This window comes from Erinaceus europaeus, chromosome 10 (assembly GCF_950295315.1).
Source record: "Erinaceus europaeus chromosome 10, mEriEur2.1, whole genome shotgun sequence".
Taxonomy (NCBI): Eukaryota; Metazoa; Chordata; class Mammalia; order Eulipotyphla; family Erinaceidae; genus Erinaceus; species Erinaceus europaeus.
This window is the reverse complement of record NC_080171.1, coordinates 103,694,881-103,716,561: the sequence shown is the minus strand read 5'-3', so window position 1 is coordinate 103,716,561 and position 21,681 is coordinate 103,694,881. Positions and strand designations below refer to the sequence as shown.

The window sequence follows — 21,681 nt, the reverse complement described above, 5'->3', positions numbered from 1 at the left end:
CCAATCTCTTAAAAAGCACCCTCTCCCCAAAAAAAAAAGTTTAAAAACAAAAAAAGTTTAAAACAAAAAAAAAGTTTAAAAAAAAAAAAGTTTAAAAACATTTGTAGGCCATTATGAGCACTAATTATTTTGAGTTCTCTAGTTATGTGGTTGAACTCATCAGCAATGGATGATAAATGATTTACACTGTTTTTTTCTCCCAATTTATGCACTTTTATTTCATAATGACTTTCCCAGTGCTGCAGAAAAAAAGCTTAAATTAGCTCCATTGTTGAAATGATGACCACAGCTGAATTCCGTCCAAGTCTGCAAATCTTATGCTCAGAGGATGTGCTAACTCAGGGGCACATGCTGACTCAAAGCTGTCAGGCACCAGACACTTTATTTCTGTCTGGAAGTTGAATCTTTAAGGAGTATCAGTGCCAGATTTGAGGGATCACTAATATTAGGTAAATGGGACATCTCTTTGCCTCAAGGGAGGCAGAATAACATGAATTTTTAGAAAACATCACAGGTGCTCCCTTAAAGAGGGGAGGGCATCACGGTGTAGAGGACCTCATCAGTAGAACTGAAATAATGAAACGATCTCAAAATGGTGAATGAATTTAATGAGCTAAGGAGCACAATGACTTTAAAAGCTCACAAGATGGCTGCTGGGCTGGGGAGATAACTCAGACTATTGAAGCACCATGCCTGAGACCCCACGGGCTGAAGGTTAGTCCCCTGCACTACCTTATGGCACAGCTGAGCAGTGCTCTCTTCCTCTTTCTCCCTCTTCTCACATTCTCTCCCATAATAAATCTTTTATAGAAGTGCCTCTATTTAGCATTTTAACAACAACACAGACCAATGGCTGAGCCCTTTCTATGAGTCAATTACTTTTCTAGGCACTTTACAAGAGATTATTTAATTCCTACAAAAATCAAACCTACAAATGCTATCTCTGAACACCCCCTGCCCCCAGCACTATCCTCTGAGAGACATAGCTACCACACCGATGTGAGCCACCTACCCTTAATCTTTCCACCAGGACATATATACCTTTACAGGCAGTTTGTTTCCACTACCAATGACGTTCACACAACAGTTAGAATACTGCCTTAAAAAGGCCACTCAATCATTCATTCCTGCTAAACAAACAACACCCCCCTCCCAATTCCATGATTTGTCCCCTGCCCCTCCCTGACATTATCTTTTACCACCTTCTCCCTCATTTGGTATAGTCACATTGGTTTTTGTGTCTTGAACATGACAAACTAATTTTCGCTTGAGGATGATGATATACTTAATGAATTTGCTAGCCTCTTATTCTTCCTCCCTCGACCCCCCCTTCAAACTCAACAGTAACTATTTATTACACTTGATGATGGATAGAAACTTGGAAATCCATTTAATCAACAAGCATACGGCTCCCCCCACAAGCATAGGTTTTGATGGCTAGTAAAATGTCTCTGAAAGGAAGACTTAACAACTAATGTGCACATATACACAAGTCCATTTTGGTAGGTTATGCTTGTTGGCCCTTTGGCTATAATTTCAATGTATCAAACATTGCGAGTACTTTACAGTCTTCCTTTATACCTCTTTTTAATGCCTTAGAATAAATTATTACTATGATTCCAACCATAATAGGTCAGTTTTGCTTGAATTTGACTCTTTGTCTGTGGAAGTCACCCATTTTATTTCATATGAACAGTATAAATACAACACAATGTATTTATGCATTCTTCAGTTGATAAGCATTTTAGGTTGCTTCTTGCTTTTAGTTATTATGAATCTACTGCTATGAACATTCATATCCTTATCTTCTGGTGAACTAATGTTACTCCTATCTTTTGGCTATATATCCAGAAGTAGATTTGTTAGATCAACAGGGGTTTTATAGACTTCTGACTTTGATACTGTCTGATGGTTTTCTAGAGGGATGGTATGAATGTACATTCCCATTAGTCCACTAGGGATATAGTTATTCTACTTTTCCACAGTACAGAGTAATAGCAGTCCTTTCAATTTTAGTCAGTGGGAGGGGATGTAGTTGTTTATTTCTTTTTGTATTGTTTATACAGTCTAAATACAAGAACTCTGATGGTTACATAGCATATACTTTTCCTATTTTGTGACTCATTTTATCCTGAAATTAGCATCATAATTTTAGGGAGACAAAATTTTCTTTCTGAAAAATCAGCTAAAGAATCCCCTTTAGAATGTTCTTTAGGTTTGATAGACATTCTCTCAGTATTTGTCTCAAAATGTCTTGACTTCATGGAAGAAATATTTAAAAAATATTTATTGATTCTTACCAGAGTACTGCTTAACTTTGGCTTCTGGTGGTGTGGGAATTGATCCTGGGGCCTCAGAGTCTCAGGCATGAGATCCTGTTTGCATAACCCCTATGCTATCATTTCCACCCTAAAAATATTTTTTAATATTTATTTATTTATTGCCTTTTGTTGCCCTTGTTTTATTGTTGTAGTTCTTACTGTTGTTATTGTTGGATAGGACGGAGAGAAATGGGGAGAGGAGGGGAAGACAGAGAGGGGGAGAGAAAGACAGACACCTGCAGACCTGCTTCACTGCCTGTGAAGCGACTCCCCTACAGGTGGGGAGCCGGGGGCTCGAACCGGGATCCTTCCGCGGGTCCTTGTGTTTTGTGCCACATGCGCTTAAACCCACTGTGCCACTGCCCGACTCCCACTAAAAATGTTTTTTAAATAGAAAGATATTTTTGATGGGTTTAGAAACCTGAAGTACATGACTGGGAAGACAGCATAATGGTTATGCAAATGACTCTCATGCCTGAGTCTCTGAGCTCCAAGGTTCAATCCCTAGCAGAGCTGAGCAGCGTTTAGGAAAAAAAAAAAAAAAAAAGAGACAAGGAACTTATTTAAGTACATAGACTCTGGCTTTCATTGTAACTGTCAAGAAGTGAGCTATCAGTCCAAGTACTGCTGCTTTGAGCATAATAATCTTTAATATTTTACTTTTGTTTTGCTACAGTTTCACTTTTCTTTCACATATCGTTTAGTATCTGTTGGACTTCTGAATCTGTAAGTTACTGTTTTCTCTTAGTTTTACAGATTTCTGTTCTTGTTAGTATTTCCTCACATTGCTATTTCCTTTTCTCTTTCTGGTTAAATGTTAGATTTTCTCTCAAGATTTTTATTCTTTCTGTGGCCCAGGAGGCAGCGCAGTGGATAAAGCATTTGACTCTCAAGCATGAGATCCTTACTTCAATCCCTGGCAGCATATGTACCAGAGTGATGTCTGGTTCTCTCTCTCTCTCTCTCTCTCTCCTCCTATCTTTCTCATTAATAAATAAATAAAATCTTAAAAAAAAGATTTTTATTCTTTCTTCTAATTTTTATTTACATATGAGAGAGAAGAGGGCGAACCTCAGAGGACCATTCAACTCTTGCATATTGCAGTGGTGGAAATTAAACCTGGGGCCTCGAGCATGAAACACTTGTGCTTAACACTGAGTTATATCCTGGGACCTATCTTTTCCATCTTCTTTTATCGTCTAAGATTCATTTCAGGAAAGTTAATTCACCTACTTCAAGGGTCAATTCAAGTTGGGTCTGTTTTATTAGAATATAATCATGCTCATTTATATACATGCACACAAATGTTTACTATTTATGGCAGCTTCTGGAATAATGGCAGAGTGGAATACATGATAAATTGTATGTAGCCCTCAAAGTCTATGGCATTTACTATCTAGCCCTTTAGAAAAAAAGTCTGCTAACTGCTTTTCTAGTAAACTACTGTTCTTTCCAGCTGGGTCTAATCTGCTGAGTTTTAAATTTTAATTATTACACTTTTTCTAGAATCTCTGGTTCTTTTGGAAAGCTGTTATGATTTTCTATTTATTGTATTTTTAAGTTTGTCTTTCACTTCTTTCTACAGTTAAAACAGCTGCTTTAGTGCCCAGGAAGTCTAAATTTACATTTAATTTTTTTTCTTTTCTGTTTGGCTTTTGTCCATATTTCCTTGTTTCTTTATGTGACTAACCTAGGTATGGGAATAAATGTTCTTAAAAATGATTTGAGGTCTAGAGATTACTTTATTTTTAAATATTTCTACTTATTTATTTTTGGATAGAGACAGAGAAATTGAGAGGGGCAGTGGAGGGGTAGAGAGGAAGAGAGACAGAGAGATACCTGCAGCCCTGTTTCACCACTCGTTAGGGGGTAAGCACCTAACTCAGAGAAGGACTAGTTTTTACCTGAGTCAAATTGTATAAAGCACTTAAAAGGGGTTGAGAAATGGCACACCCAGTTGAAAGCACTTATTTTTTTTCAATGTTTTTTATATTTATTTATTTTCCCTTTTTTGTTGCCCTTATTTTTTATTGTTATTGTAGTTATTATTGTTGTTGTTACTGATGTTGTCGTTGTTGGATAGGACAGAGAGAAATGGAGAGAGGAGGGGAAGACAGAGTGGGGGAGAGAGCGACAGACACCTGCAGACCTGCTTCCCCACCTGTGAAGTGACTCCACTGCAGGTGGGGAGCCGGGGGCTCGAACCCAGATCCTTACACCGGTCCTTGCGCTTTGGCCATGTGCGCTTAAACTGCTGTGCTACTGCCTGACTCCCTGAAAGCACTTACCAAAGTACATAAGGAATTGGGTTCAAGCCACCAGTCCCCACCTGCAGGGAGAAAGTTTCAGGTGTTCTCGTCCTTTTTACCTCTTTACTCTCTTTCTCCCAATTTCTCTCTGTCCTATCAAATAAAATAATATAGTACTATATGCATTTAATCAGGTGATCCCAATATAGTACTTTTGTTGTTGTTGTTATTAAAGTACTTAAAAGCAAGCTGAATACAGGAAATGAACACAGGAAACATCCATCTATACGAATCAAACAACTCAGGCCACCAGAAGGAATTCTGGGACTACATACTACAGTAACACAGTCATTGCAGATAGTCTCTTTATTTAAAAAAAAAACCACTCTTAGCATCTACAGTACTACTAACGGGAAGCTAAGACTTCTATGTCCCCAAGGGAGATAAAGAATTTAAGAACCACAATGACTATTTCCTGGGTTTAGGCATAAAACACAAATTTATATAGAACAATGTGAATGGGAATGCTACATGTTGATGTAAATGAAGACAGACAGACATATTTACCTGGCCAAAGACTGTTCCACCAGAACTGGCTGTTTGACCAAACAATGAACCAGTATTACTAGATCCAAACCCTGCAAAATTAAAAGTAAACATTTTAACTTGGATTATATTTTACAACATCAAAGTGTGTCATCGCCCTCCCCCGCCCCCACACACATGGAACTCAGGCATGCTAAGATAACCTAAAATACATCAACTCATGAAAAAAATCTGGGTCCCTGCCTAGAAAATGGAGCAAATTCTTACTTACCTTAAAGGCCCCTTTCTTCTGGGAACATTAAAAAAATAGTATAAATCCCAAAGTTCCAAGGACTGTATCCTTTTCTCCTACCAAAGTCTATGTGGTGGGGACTAGTAAGACAGTATACACTGAGTAGCTTTTTCTTAGATTTTTACTTGGCACAATGTCTTTCCAATGACTGTCTGAAACATTACAGATATTTCTATTCTCTGAGTCCCTCACATTTCAAATAACAGATTTATTCAGGGTATATATTTTTTCCATGTGGCTGAGGTACTGGGTTGAAAAAGTATACTGGCCAGGGGTGGGCACAGTGGAGCACTGCTACAGTGTCTCTCCTCTCTGCCTTTCAATTTCTATTTGGAACAAAAGTGTAGGTGGGGGGCTGAGGAGTTTGCTGGGAGCAATGAAATTATCCTGGTGTAAAGCTTAAGGGACAGACAGATGGACACATGCACGAACTAAAAAAAAAAAAAAAAAATCCCTGTTTTTTTTTTTTAAAAGTCAGTATTGCCCTGTTAGCAAGCAAGATGTTATCAGAAGTATAATATACTGGCAGAATTAGAGTCTGGTTTTGGCTGCATTACTGCCATTATTAGATTTTTAAAAATCTATCTATCTATTTATTTATTTATTATTGAGTAGAGATGGAGAGCAATTGAGAGGGAAGGGGGAGATAGAGAAGAAAAAGAGAAAGACACCTGTAGCTCTGCTTCACCACTCATGAAGCTCTCCCCCCCTGCAAGTGGGACCAGGGGCTTGAACCTGGATCCTTGCGCACTGTAATGTGTAATCCTTGCGCACTTAAGCTGGGGCGCCACTGCCTGGCACCCTGGCATTAGATGACAGTAGGTTAACTGTCTTGATGTTTGACAGCTTTTAGCACACTGATCTCTCAGCATCTTTTAAATTAAAGGAAAAGCCACATATTTATGAGTCATTTCCTACTTGCCATGCATGACCTTAAACTAAAGGTGCTAGTTTTTTCCCTGTGGCAGTTGCACCCTGGTGGCTATCAAATGGAAAACTTGCCACAAAGCAGAAGGGGAGCTCCAGTGACTAGATCAAAGATACTCTTGAGATCATCAGTGCTCCAGGCCCCTTTCTGGACTTTATGTAGTATTTGTTATTTATTCTCCCTTTCTTTCCTTTAATAACAAAAGACAAATTTTCTGGAGTGATACAAATTGCAGAGAGCCATATAATTTTTCCCCTTATATTCTTACCTGAAGATTGGCAAAAATTAAACCCAGAGGATGATGCTGTCGTAGTGGTGGCTGAGGTACTGCCAAACACAGAGCCTCCCTGCCCGAAACCAGGACTCTGCCCAAAAGTAGGAGGACTGCTTTGGCCAAATAGTCCCCCTCCTGAATTGGCAGAAGACTGTCCAAAGGAGAAGGAGCTAGAACTACTGGTACTTGAAGAGGCACCAAACACATTCCCACTGGTAGACGTGGGGGTGGAAGAAGTGGACTGACCAAATGGGGTCGTAGAACTGAAAGCGGGCTGGCTGAATGAGAAGCTGCTCGCAGGGGTACTGGTCACCTGCCCAAAGGCTGGAGCCTGTCCAAAGGTGGTCTGTCCAAAGACTCCTGTAGTAGAAGTGCCAAAGGCTGGGCTGCCAAATCCCGAGCTGCTGACCTGTGCTGTGGTGGCTGCTGTGCTGGCTATGCTGTTGTTCTGCTGCCCAAAAAGGCCTGGTGCAGTGCTGGCTGCCACTTGCCCAAAAACAGGGGTGCTGGAGGGGGAAGTAGCAGTGTTGCTAGTAAGCTGACTGAAAGCTGAGCTAGAACTGGCTGTAGGTGGTTGAGGAAAGACAGATGAGCTAGAAGTGACAGTGCCAAACACTGCTGTCTCTGTAACTGGGCTTGAAGCAATACTAGAAATAGCAGTAGAAGTTGTGGGAGGGCTTGATGTTTCTGCAGCAACAGAGTCCACACTTGGGATGGTGGTTGGTGTGACAGCAGTTGTCCCCGACACTGAAAGGGCTGCAGCAGGAGATGCTGGCTCTGCCTGAATATCAGAGACTGTAGGGGCTGTGGGAGTCACCTCTGTAGAAGGTGTTGTGAGACTGGTACTGGATGCAACAGTAGTGGGGGTGCTGACTACGCTGCTGACTACAGGTGACGTGAGAATGGGTTCTTTCCTCACAGAGTCAGAAGTTTGCAGAGGAGCCTGGGGAAGCAGGGCCGGCTGCTGCTGCCCTGGGAGTGACACAGCTGGCGCTGAGGCTTCACTATTGCCTGGCTTCTCAGGCAAAGCTGACAATGTGGTCTCCTCTGTGCTTTTACCAGAGGAGACAGGCAGGGTGGGAGCAGCGGCTGAGCTCAGGAGACCACCAAATGATAAGGTAGGGAATGATGCAGGGAGAGGGGTAGCAGTGGTAGCAGGTGGAGGGGCAGAGGGGGTCACTATACTACTTGTCTGTTGGCTTCCAAATGAAAAAACAGTTTTGCTACCACTTAGAGAGATCCCACCAAAACTCATCACCCCTGAGGAGCCTGCACTGGTTGAGGGCAAAATGCCAAACATGCTAGCAGAGCTATTACTACTAGTGCTAGTAGATGCTGCTGGGCTGGTGGTTACAGAAGAGGTCAAAGGGGGCTCCACAGTTTTTCCTAACACTGGGGGGCTGGTAAGACTAAAACCTGAGGAGACAGCTGAAGCCTTGGGTGGCTGGGCTGTAGTTAGGCTTGTTGCTGAGGGCTTGCTGGCTGGCTTTGTAGAATCCTCTACTGGGCCAACTCGCAATCCTGAAAAACTTCCTAGAGTCTCTCCAGTCAAGGAAGTTGGAAATAGGAGCTCTCCCAATTTAGATGATGGAGTTTCCAGCTTGCCAGAGGTGCCAGAAAGAGACATCCCAGAAGGTGCCACAGGTCTGCTGCACGATGGAGTAGCCTCTCCTGGAGAAGACACAGCAGCGCTGGTGGTGGTATTTGACATTGTGATTCCTGAGGGAGGTGAGCTTTCAGGAACGGTCTCATATAAAGGTTTGCTTCCCCCAGTTAGTGGAAATGGGTCCAGCTGTTGTGACTCCTTAGTGAGCATTGCTCCTAGCCAAGAGAAAAAAAAAAATTAGCAAGTGGGTTGAAGGAGTTGGATTTTGCAAAATGTGACCTATCACATTTCTAGTGACTCAATTTCTTTTTAAAAAATATTTTTTTCCTTTTGTTGCCCTTATTGTTTAACATTGTTGTGTTTATTGATGTCGTTGTTGTTGGATAGGACAGAGAAATGGAGAGAGGAGGGGAAGAGAAAGACATTTGCAGATCTGCTTCACCGCTTGTGAAGCAACTCCCCTGCAGGTGGGGAGTCAGGGGCTCGAACCGGGATCCTTAAGCTGGTCCTTGCACTTTGCACCGTGACTCAATTTCTAAGTCAAAGCCTTTCTCCTCTCTTGATAAGTTAGACATAGCTTGTCCTAACAACACTTTTCCTTGGGGAGGGTAGGATGAATGCCTCTCCATGGGAATATAGCTCTGTATTAGTAATCTCACTGAGGTGAAAAAGAAACCGATATTGAGAGAGAGAGAGAGAGAGAGAGAGAGAGAGAGAGAGAGAGAGAGAGCGGGTGTGTGTTTTCTCATATCTGGGGCTTCAATGCTCTGAGCTGACTTTTTACCCCTTTCTTCCCCTAGAGAAAGAATGAGACAAGGGTAGGGAGACAGCATGATGGTTATGCAAAGAGAATTTTATGCCTGAGGCTCTGAGGCCCTAGGTTCAATCCCTATCATCATCATAAACCAGAGCTCTGGTAAAAAATAGACAGATAAATAACAATACAATTAAAAAGAAAGAGAAAGAAGGGATGGGGATGGGGACGGGAAGCAACAGGAAGGGAAAAGAGTGAGGCAGACTGGGAAGGTAACAGTGGCTAAAATGTTGGACTCTCAAACATGAGGTCCCAAGTTCCATCCCCAGTATTGCATGTACCAGAGTGGCTCTTTCTCCCTCTTTCATTAAATAAAGTTTTAAAAATTATTTTAAAAAAGAAAAAGAGAAGCAGAAAGAGAGAAGGTAAGAAACCACAGCACCGAAGCTTCCTTTAATCCAATAGGGATCAGGCTGGAAAATGAATTATACACATGGCAAATAAACTTTTTGCCATGCGTATAATATATAATTATCCAAATAAACTTTTTGCCAGCCCAAGATAAGTCTTTTAAAAAAATATTTATTTATTTATTTACTATTGGATAGAAACAGAGAGAAACTGAGAGAGGGGGAGGAGATAGAGAGACACTTGCAGCCCTACTTCACCACTTGTGAAGCTTCCTCCATGCAGGTGGGGACCAGGGGCTTGAACCTGGGTCCTTGCGCACTGAAATATTAAACTGTATAACTGAGCATTTATGACAACAACAGTCTTGTACATCAACATTTTTTCCAATAAAGTGATCTTTAAAAAAAGAATGTTCTTTTATTTCTGTAGCACAATATCTATATCTCACTATACAGAATCATAAATTGGTGAAATTCTAAATTACAGATGAAAAAATTTTTAGCTCACAATCACATTTACAGCAATGCTGTACTTTTTTGGAAGTAAATTCTTCCCTGTTCTTAGTTACAGACACTAACAGAAGTCTTTCCTACCAGTTTCATAATTCTAGTACATTTCTAAAGCATATCAACATCAATTTTTGCTGTAGATACCTTAAGTACAATGTCAACACTTCTGTAAAAAAGAACATACTTGTTTAAAGGAAACATAAAAGTAATGCTAAACAGAGGCCGTACCTTGTGTGGCAGTGAAATTAGAAGACAGTGTTGATGTGACCATCCCAAAATTAAAGTTAGTCCTGGGGAGAAGAAGAGAGTTAAAGAGGAACAAACCCAAGATACACTGTTTTTCTATTTATAAAAATTCTCAATTATTATTATTATCATCACTATTTTGCCAACAGGAATATTACTAAGGATCAGTGACTGCACAACAGTTTCATTGTTCCTGGTGACTATTTTTTTCTCTTTGTTTTCTGATAAAGACAGAGAAATATTGGGGGGAGGGGGACACCAGAAGCACTGCTCCACCACTTGTGAAGCTTCCCCTGCAACTGGGGTCTGGGGATCTGAACCCAGGTATTTATGCATGGTAATGTGTGCCTTATACCAAGTATGCTACTGCTTCTTCCTATTATTATTTAAACTTTTATTATTTTGACTAGAGAATTACTCAATTCTGAGACCTGGAATTGGAGCTAGAACGTCTGAGATGCAGACATGAAAGTCTTATTTCTATTGCATTAACCATTATGGTCTCTCTCTAGCCTTAATGTTACACTCTTGGTATTACCCTTTATAGTTCATTCTTATAATCTCTCTAAGGGATTTATTTATTTTTAATATTTTATTTATTTTATTTTTGAGAGAAATGCAGAGAGAGACACAGAGAGAAACACCAGAGCACTGCTCAGCTCTGGTTTATGGTGGTGCGGGGGATTGAACCTGGGACTTAGGAGCCTCAGGCATGAGAGTCTGTTTGCATAACCATTATGCTGTCTCCCTTGCCCAGGGATTTATAATCTAGCAAATATATAATCTAGAAAATAAAGATGCACATATCTCAGAAGCAGAAATGTAACTCCAAGATGTTTGAGCAATTTCTGGGTGAGGTAAGAAGAGATAGCAACTGAAGCCAGAAGATGACTGGCTTCCCATGGCAGAAGTTTGATGGGGACCTATCCCAAGGAGATCAAAGTAGTAGTAACAAAAATGCACTGGGAATGGGCACACAGGAATGTTCAAGACAGGCTGGATTAAGGAGAACCAATTAATTCTTTTTTTTAATGTTTATTTATTTATTTATTTATTCCCTTTTTTTTTGTTGCCCTTGTTTTTTATTGTTGTAGTTGTTACTGATGTAGTCATTGTTGGATAGGACAGAGAGAAATGGAGAGAGGAGGGGAAGGCAGAGAGGAGGAGAGAAACATAATACACCTGCAGACCTGCTTCACCGCTTGTGAAGTGACTCCTCCGCAGATGGGGAGCCAGGGACTTGAACCAGGATCCTTATGCCGGTCCTTGAGCTTTGTGCCACCTGCACTTAACCTGCTGCGCTACCGCCCAATTCCCAACCAACCAATTCTAAGATCTCAGTGCATATCATGAGAGCTCCACACTACTATGGGAGATAAAATAGAAGCCACCCTGTTGTTATGGTAAAATTATTAGTTCAGGGTTGAGAAAATTTGGTCAAAAACGTATTATTTTAATAAATAATCATTTAAAATATTTTATTTACTTGTTTTGCATAGAGACGGAGAGAAACTGAGATAGGGTCGGGGAGAGAGAGTCAGAGAGACCTGCGACATTGCTTCAAGATCCTGGGTCCTTGCACATGATAATGTGTGTGTAAGGAGGCGCACCACCACTAGGCCCAAAAAACTCATAAAGATTCATTTATTTATTAACATGAGAAAGAGAAGGAGGGAGAGCCAGAATATTACTCTGGTGTATGCAATGCTAGGCAGCAAATTCAGGATTTTCTGTATAAGAACACAACAACTTCTCTACTGTACCACCTCCCTGGCCTCAGTCAGAATGCTTATGACCCCTTTGGCCATCTTCTCTCTTCTTTTTTTCCCCCTTTTGTTGCTCTTGTTGTTTTATTGTTGTGGTGGTTATTACTGTTGTTATTGACGTCGTCGTTGTCGTCGTCGTTGGACAAGAGAGAGAGAAATGGAGAGAGAAGGGGAAGACAGAGAGGGAGAGAAAGATAGACACCTGCAGACCTGCTTCACCGCCTGTGACAACTCCCCTGCAAGTGAGGAGCCGGGGGCTCGAACCAGGATCCTTACCACTGGTCCTTGCACTTTGCACCAAGTACACTTAACCCGCTGTCTACCACCTGACTCCCCCAAATTATTTTTGTAGAGAACATAAAGATTACCAGTAAAAAAAATAAATAAATAATAATTTCACCCCTCAAGTCCAAAATCCTCTTTATTCTTAACATAGTAGATTAGTATGTTGAAACGTGTTTTGGCAACTGTCAGGAGTTTTCAAATGAATGCTTATAACACAGAGAAAAGGCACCTCCCAGGTTAATAAAAGCTCTTCTGAGAATGGAAGCTAGAAGACTTTCTTATTTTAGTTGTGACCAGGGTGATGGTTGGGGTTGCCGGTAGGCACCACTCCAACTTCTCCTGGCGACTCCCCCCACCCCTCCCTTTCCTCTAAATAAGAAGGTGAGAGAAAGAGCAAGACAGGGAGAGACAAGGAGAAACAGTGCCACACCCATGAAGCCCTCAGCCCCCAGTAGCTCACATGTGATCACCCAGGGATCTACCCTGGCTCCTTGTACATAGTCATGTGTATGCTCTACCAGACTAGATACCTGTATGGCTCAACTTCATTTATTAAAATGACTAAACTTTCTAAGTAAAACCATCATTACTTTTTAAAAAAATTTAAATAACAGATTTTCTTGCATTTATATAAAATCCAAATTTTCAAATGACTACTACCTATCATTACCTTTTCTCAGAAATTTAGTATACTGACCTCTCAGTGCAGTAAACCTGATTCAAATGTCACATCTAGCCAGTAAGCAGACATACTAATTACTAGATGTGGGGGAGTTCTCTATAAGATCACTGGTGACATGTCACAAAATTTAAGTTCATTTACTGACCCTGATGGGAAAGTCTTAGAGAAATGCCCCATAGCAGATGGAGTTGAAGTCACAGCTGCTTCTACCTTGGTTGCTCTTAGCCCTGCAATTAAGAAAAAAAAAAGAAAAGAAAAATCACAGCTTAACAAAAAGTCAGAAACAAGTATCCCAGTGTGAAATTTTTTAATATTTATTTATTTTCCCTTTTGTTGCCCTTGTCATTTTTCATTGTTGCTGTAGTTATTATTGTTGTTGTTATTGCTGTCATTGTTGGATAGGACAGAGAGAAATGGAGAGAGGAGGGGAAGACAGAGAGGGGGAGAGAAAGATAGACACCTGCAGACCTGCTTCACCATCTGTGAAGCGATTCCCCTGCAGGTGGGAAGCCGGGGGCTTGAACCGGGATCCTTATGCAGGTGCTTTGCGCCACCTGCGCTTAATCTGCTGTGCTACCCCGCCTGACTCCCTATTGCTCTACTTTTAAGAGAAAATGAATGGGGAAACTAGAATGAAAAAGTCTACATCATCTTTATAATGGAGTTGGGAATAAATATTAATAAACTTTTAAAAATAACTACAATAAAGTATAATGTGTATAAGGATGTTTCAATGTAGCCTTGCTTATAACCTTGAAAAATTAAAAACAAACTAAAATACTGAATAGAATGCTGGTAAAACTTAACAGGGTGCAACTACACAATGAAGGCCCAGGCCAGTGTTAAAATAAGTGAGGGAGAGCCTTATCAGATCTGGGAAGATGAACAGGATATTTATTGTAAGAACAAGGGGTGGGAAAAGGAAACAGGCTTCAAAACAATATATACAGGATATGCCTATTTTTGTTTAAATAAAGCAACAATGAAGTCATCTCAAGACATACACATCAAATAGGTACGGGACTATTATCTCTGGAATATAGAATCTATAGGGCTATTATCTCTGGAATATAGAATCTATATTATATTATATCAACTTTTACTTTTCTAAATTATATATGCTTACATCTTACACTTTTTTCTTTTTTTGGTAAATCTATTATAGTTTTATAATGGGAAAAATATTTCCCAACACTCACACTTCCCAACAGAAGGCATTGCCATTATTAATTAAAGAGAATTATTCTAAAAAAGTTATAAAAATGTTTTAAAAATTCCCCTCAAAAAGTACTTTTCAGGAAAAATTTCCCATAGCCCAAAAGTCCATTTCTTCTGATTATCCAGCAAATGAAAGCAACAGCTAGCAATGGAAGACTTTTTAAATTTAATTTAATTTTATTTATTCCCTTTTTGTTGCCCTTGTTTATTGTTGTAGTTGTTGTCGTTGTTGGATAGGACAGAGAGAAATGGAGAGAGGAGGGGAAGACAGAGAGGAGGAAAGAAAGATAGACACCTGCAGACCTGCTTCATCACCTGTGAAGCGACTCCCCTGCAGGTGGGGAGCCAGGGTTCGAACCGGGATCCTTATGCTGGTCCTTGTGCTTTGCGCCACCTGCGCTTAACCCGCTGCGCTACCACCCGACTCCCAATGGAAGACGTTTTTTTGCCTCCAGGGTTATCACTGGGGCTCGGTGCCTGTACTATGAATCCACTGCTTCTGGCTCTCCTTTTCCATTTTTTTTTTGTTGCTGTTGGATAGGACAGACAGAAATTGAGAGAGGAGGGGGAGACAGAGGGAGAGAAAGATAAGACACTTGCAGACCTGCTTCACCGCCTGTGAAGCGACCCCCCTGCAGGTGGGGAGCCAGGGGCTCGAAATGGGATCCTAATGCTGGTTCCTGTGCTTAACACCATTTGTGCTTAACCCAGTGAGCTACCACCCGGCCTCCCTGAAAGACTACTTCATGGTCAACACATAATGATGAATTATAGAAATTTCTCTTCAAGTCACAATGACTGTATAAGCCATGCATGTGGCAAAGTTCCTTAGATTTCTTTTGTTCCTAATTTCAGAAGAAACAAAGTGTTTGTTCTCCAATGAAATTCTTGAAAGAAATTAGGATACACAACTTTTCTAAACTTTTTCTAAAATACTAGCCAAAAATAGGAACAAAAATTTTAACTTGTACGTTAAATCATTCAAAACTTTGAAAATTCTACATTTCCCCTCGATTAAAAAAAAAAAACTTTAGAGGGTTAGGGAGACAGCATAATGGTTATGCGGAAAGACTTTTGTGCCTGAGGCTCTGAGGTCCCAGGTTCAATCCCCACCACCACTATATGCCAGAGTTAGTAAAGCTCTGGTGACACACACACTCTCTCTTTTGCTTTCATTAAAATATATAATACATACTTTTAAAAAAGGCGTAAAAAAAAAAAAAGGTTTAGATTCCAGCAACGAAGTGCTAGAAATCTCCTAATGTTAAGTTTATATGATACTTGTGGTCCACATTAATTTAAATTCTATAATCAAACTGGGCTTATACTATAATGATTTTCTCCTGAGTGCAAGGAATCTTTTTAAAAAAATATATTTATTTTCCCTTTGTTGCCCTTTTTTATTGTTGTAGTTATTATTGTTGTTGTTATTGATGCTGTCGTTGTTGGATAGGACAGAGAAAAATGGAGAGGAGGGGAAGACAGGGGGAGAGAAAGATCTGTAGACCTACTTCACCGCCTAGGAAGCAACTCCCTTGCAGGTGGGGAGCCAGGGGCTCGAACCGGGATCTTTCTGCCAGTCTTTGCACTTCACGCCCAACTCCCACAAGGAATCTTTTTACTAACCATAAACCCAGCATTAAATCAGAAAGCTTTTGACTATCAGAGAGTTAGAACAGTTCTATCAGTTATGAACATAAGATAGCTAGTGTTTGGAAACTCAAGAGTTTTTGACAAAAGAATAACAATAGTAGTAGCCCCATGTAAAAATTTGGTTATCCATAAAAGCATTTTTCTGCGTCAAGTGGTGTGAGCAATGTGGACCCCACATCAAAGTAAAAATTAATTTAGGTAACAATTACCTTTGAGTGAGTGCTGGAAAGTAGCCATAAAAATCTTATAGTACTGACATAATACTTATTCTAAGATTTTACTACAGATCCATTTTACTTTCTGTATTTTACTAGAGTTTGAATTTTCACTGTGAACTGAGTGAACTCTTGGAAACAAGAAGTTCAGTGTTCTAATGCACTCTTCTTGAAACTTGACCATCAGGCTGTGAGAGACAGCATAATGGTTATGCAAAAAGACTCTATCTAATGCCTAAGGCTCCAAAGTCCCAGGTTCAACCCCCAACACCACAAGCCAGTGCTCTGATAAGAAAAAAAGGAGGAAAAAGCAAAAAAGAAAAAAACAAAGAAAAACTTGACCATCCAACATAGCCAAGTAAAACCAACACTATTTCTTTGTTTTATAAAAAGTTCTCTCTGGGAGTCGGTAGCACAGCAGGTTAAGTTACACATGGTGTGAAGCGCAAGGACCGGAGTAAGGATCCCAGTTAGAGCCCCCGGCTCCCCACCGAAAGGGGAGTCACTTCACAAGCAGTGAAGCAGGTCTGCAGGTATTTATCTTTCTCTCCCCCTCTGTCTCTTCCCCTCCTCTCTCCATTTCTCTCTGTCCTATCCAACAATGACATCAATAACAACAATAATAACTACAACAATAAAACAACAAGGGCAACAAAAGGGAATAAATAAATAAATAAGTTCTCTCTGTGTATGTATGCATGAACATGTGAACCTATTTTCCATTCTCTTTATTTTGGATAGAAAGACAGAGACAGGGACTTCACAACTTTTCTTGGTGTTAAAGGTACTCCCAGGTGGTGCTGGGGCTAAAACCTAGGCCATGGACGCACTTGGTAAGTCATGAGCCTTCCTATGTGGGCAATCTTCTGGCTCTAGGAAAGACACTTAAAGGAAGGTTTATTCCTATTGCTCTAAAATTTCCAAAGTCCACAAGAGCTGGTAAAGAGTTGATGAATTTCCTGGAGATTCTTCATATTTATTTATTATTGGATAAATTGAGAGGGAGAGGGACAGAGAGACACCTACAGACCTGCTTTCCCACTGGTGAAACTTTTCCCCTGCAGGTGGGGACCAGGGGCTTGAACACGTCCTTGTGCATGTGCTTGGCCAAGTGTACCACCACCTGGTCTTGAGATTCTTCCTTTACCGAAGTTTCTTTCAAATATGATTTCTTGATTTCCTATGTCAGTGGACTTTGTTCTATTGTGGAGCATTTCCTTCACCTTTATTTCTACTAAAACAACAATGTTAATTTACCTGAAGCTTTATCACCAGATAATGGGCCAGATGCTACTGTGGGTCCAGATGGCTTCAGAGAGGTCTATAGCAGAACACAAAGAAAACTAAGTGAAACCACTAACCATCATGTGGGATATATAAAGTGATAATTTAAAGTAAGTACACATAACACTTTTGTTTAGTTTAATATGTATATATTTAAATTTTTATTGGTTTTACTTATTTAGTTAATAGAGACAGCCAGAATACAAGAGGGAAGGGGGAGACAGAGAGACACCTGCAGTACTGCTTCATCACTTCCAATGCTTTCCTTCTGCAGGTGGGGACCAGGGGTTTGAGCCGGGGTCCTTGTGCAGTGTAACATGTGTGCTCAACCAGGTGTGCCACTACTTGGCCCCTAATTAATAATATTTTTTTAAAAGTTAAATCAACAGAGTGAAAACTGGAATATTTTGCAAATTCCAAAACTGAGTCATGTCTGTGTAGCTTGTGGCTACTTCCTCAGTGCCTAACAGTGTTTGACAGACAAAAAGCAATGAAATATTTAGCAAATGAATTAAGTAAATGAATGAAATGTATTCTGTCTCAATACATTTGTAAAAAGATTAAAAAGTAAAACTGACTTATCCATATCATTCTAGTCAATAGTCCTTTGTTCTTATTTACTATGATTTATGTTTTTTTTCCCCCCCAGGGTTATTGCTGGGCTCAGTGCCTGTACCATGAATCCACTGCTCCTGGAGGCCATTTTTTCCCCCTTTTGTTGCCCTTGTTGTTGTAGCCTCATTGTGATTATTATTATTACCATTGTTGATATTGTTCGTTGTTGGATAGAACAGAGAGAAATGGAGAGAGGAGGGGAAGACAGAGAGGGGGAGAGAAAGACAGACACCTGCAGACCTGCTTCACCACCTGTGAAGCGACTCCTCTGCAGGTGGGGAGTCGGGGGCTCAAACCAGGATCCTTACACTGGTCCTTGCGCTTTGCGTCACCTGCGCTTAACCCACTGCGCCACTGCCCGACCCCCTGATTTATGTTTTAACATGAATATTCCATGGTAAGCACAGAAACTTACAGAAGTAAGGCCAAATGCTACATGGTTAAGAAACATATATATATATATGTTACCAGAACACTGCTCAGTTTTGGCTTATGGTGGTATAGAGAGTATTGAATCTCAGGCATGGGAGTCGTTTTGCATAACCAGTATGTTATCTCCCCTGCCCTTTAAGACATTTTAAAAGCCATGGCAAACCAAGGAATAAACAATCATGTTTAAGAACTCGCAATCAGCAACTTCTGATGAAATCACTCATCTCAGAGAAATATATATATAAGTAGCAAAGGAGGGCTGGGAAGATAGCATAATGATTATGCAAAATGACTCCCATGCCTAAGGCTTTGAGCTCCCAGGTTTAGTTCCTGGCACCACCATAAGCCAGAGCTAAACAGTCTTCTGGTAAAGTAAGGTTAAGGTAAGGCAAAAAGTAAAAGTAAAGTAAATCTATAAAGAAATCAGGGTTTCTTAGGAAAAGTGTCAAGGAGAGAGATCGATTACTCAGTCTATCTTTCAAGACATTTCCTATTCTTTTCTCCTGGACTGTTTGTTTATTTATTTATTCATTTACTCCTTCCTTCCTTCCTTCCTTTTTGTCTCCAGGGTTATTGCTGGGACTTGGTGCCTGCACTACGAATCCACAGCTCCTGGAGGCTACTTTTCCAGTTTTGTTCTCCTTGTTGTTGCCCTTGTTGTGGTTGTTATTGTTGTTAATAGCTATTGTTGTTGGATAGGACAGAGAGAAATGGAGAGAGGAGGGGAAGACAGAGAGGAGGAAAGATAGACACCTGCAGACCTGCTTCACCGCTTATGAAGTGATCCCCCCTTTGGGTGGGGAGCTGGGGGCTTGAACTGGGATCCTTATGCCAGTCCTTGCGCTTTGTGCTATGTGCGCTTAACCCGCTCGCGCTACCGCCCAGCCCCTGGTTGTTTATTTATAATATAACTTATTATTTATTTATTTATTTATTTATTTTTCCCTCCAGGGTTATTGCTGAGGCTCAGCGCCTGCACCATGAATCCTGCACTGCTCCTGGAGGCCATTTTTTTTCCCCTTTTTGTTGCCCTTGTTGTGATTATTGTTGTTGTTGGATAGGACAGAGAGAAATTGAGAGAGGAGGGGAAGACAGAGAGGGGGAGAGAACCTTTTTATTAGCAAAAGTTTGAAAGTATACATAACAGTGTCATAAGTTCTGAAAAACTGAGACTGTAGGAGAGAGCAAAACAATTTATCTCCCAGATGCAGGTAGTAAAAAAGGTAGAGTGAAAAACTCCAAAGAGCTGGGACAAGATAAAAGACTTGCATTCTGATTATAGTTTTACCACTAACTAAAGGTGTGAGTTCTCAATCACTCAAGTCTTGGCTTCTTCACTTGTGAAGTCTATCTAAACATAATCCTGTCCATTGCACATGGTTGTGGAACAGATTGCACATGGTTGTGGAACAGATTAACTAAAATAATATTAAGTGAAAGTAAATTGCAAACCCAGGACAGGGGAGGTAACATAGCGGTTATGCAAAATATTTGCCTGCCTAAGGCTCTGAAGCCATAGGTTCAATCTCTCCACTACATCAACATAAACCAGAGTTGGCAGTGCTCTGGTAAAAGAACAAACAACACACAAAGCCTAATGCAAATGAAGGGCATTAAAATTATGGTTCAAGGCTGCTATTGATAGATGCAGAATGTCAAGCAGCCTGCAAAGATATCTATTAAGTTCCTGACTGACCTATATCGAGAGTGAATTGTGGGGAAAGAAAGAATCATAGGTCTTTGTCAGATTTAAAGTTTATGTAAACAAAATCAGGACTTACAAAGAATACTGTCTTATAGACACTGCATGACTGTTAACAAAGCACAAACCAGTAAATTACCTGTTTAGCTTGATTAGCAGCCACTGAGGTCAACAATGGGTGGGATGTTTTGCTTGTAGAATATGGTACTGAAGAACTGAAAAACACATAAATTGTGCACTTAAGAAAAAGGCATGGAAAGGTTAAATATCATATTAATCCTTAAGCCAAGCTTCTTTTCAAGGATTTTAATCTGGATTATAATATAGATACCCTAACTAAAGTTATTTGACATTTTTCTGAGTAAAGAATAAATTCTTCAAATAAGACAAAACAGTGACTTTCAAATTTATATTCTTCCTGTAAGCTAAGAAAATAAATTATACTTATTGAGAAGATTTTTTTATCTGGGGAATACTAGCCCTCTCTACCCTGACTCCACTCATTATTGGGGAATTTCTGACTCTCTTCTTGCAGTCTGAGTAGGTATTCGTTAGGATCCACTTCCACACATGGCTCAAATGTGTTCCTCAAAGCAGGGATTACAGCTTCTCATAGCAGTCACCCCAAGAACCCCGTAGTCAATGAGGTCAGCATATAATTGACTCAAATGTTCCAAGTGTTCCTTTGCCACAGTCTAAGAAATATATCCATTATATATAGAAAGAGCTCAATACCTTCGAACTCTGAACTCTCTCTCTCTCATTAAAAAAAAAAAAAGTAAACTAGGGGTCTAGGCAGTGGTGCAGCTAGTTAAGAGCTTACACCATCACATGTAAGGACTGGGGTCCGAGCCCTACTCCCCATCTGCAAGGGGGACACTTCACGAGAGGTGAAGCAGTGTTGCAGATGTCTCTCTCTCTCTCTTAATTTATCTCTGTCCTATTCATGAAAGAAAGAAAGAAAGGAAGAAAGAGAGAAAGAAAAAGGCCACTAGGAACAAAAGATAAGTAGTGACAGCATTGAGCTCCATCGTAACCTTGGCAGCAGGAACAAAAATACAAAAAAATTTACATGTAAGACTTACACTAGAGCATAAGACATGCATGCCTGAAGGCCCAGGTTTGATTCCCGGCACCAGCAGATACCACAGCAGAGTAGTACTCTCGCTGTTCTTTCTCATTCCCTTCTCATATCAACAAACTCTGAATACAGCATGCAAGAAACCATTATTTTAATTACACAGAGTAAGTGTGTGAAAAAAAATCACCTGTGAATGCAATCATGGGTGAAAGTTCTATTCTTGGTTTCTCAGAGCAATTTTTCAATCAATATTAAACTTCCTTAGTTTGTGGTTACTGTAATAAACAGCAATAGCAGCAGTAGAATCTGGTTTTATTTTTTTAGAGTTCCACCTAGGCTTAGGCTGGATTAATATTTTTCCATCAAAAAATTAAGTTGGGGATGAAGAAAATATCATAATGGTATGCAAAATAATTCTCAATGCTGAAGCTCCAAGGTCCCAGATTTATTCCTTGACACCACCCTAAGCCAGAGCTGAGCATCGCTCTTATCAAAAAAAAAAAAGAACTTGGAATAGGAAAAACAAAAATGCTTCACAGAGGTGGATCATCCAAAAAAAAAAATTTTTTTTTTAATTCTTGAAGTCTTTTAAATGAGAGACTAATAATTTAC

The 21,681-nt window shown here is 40.1% G+C and overlaps 1 protein-coding gene across 3 annotated transcripts in view; it reads right to left on the bottom strand.

The window, feature by feature from the left end:
- Positions 1–21,681, bottom strand: part of NUP214 (nucleoporin 214) — a 109,590-nt gene that overhangs the window by 22,131 nt on the left and 65,778 nt on the right. For all 3 annotated transcript variants that reach the window (XM_060200395.1, XM_060200396.1, XM_016191385.2), the window contains 6 exons: positions 20,128–20,203; positions 17,213–17,276; positions 13,015–13,096; positions 10,119–10,180; positions 6,605–8,431; positions 5,138–5,208 (listed from right to left, as the gene is read on the bottom strand). In XM_060200395.1, the coding sequence (XP_060056378.1) occupies positions 5,138–5,208; positions 6,605–8,431; positions 10,119–10,180; positions 13,015–13,096; positions 17,213–17,276; positions 20,128–20,203 (2,182 nt within the window). The remainder of the gene's footprint in view (positions 1–5,137; positions 5,209–6,604; positions 8,432–10,118; positions 10,181–13,014; positions 13,097–17,212; positions 17,277–20,127; positions 20,204–21,681) is intronic.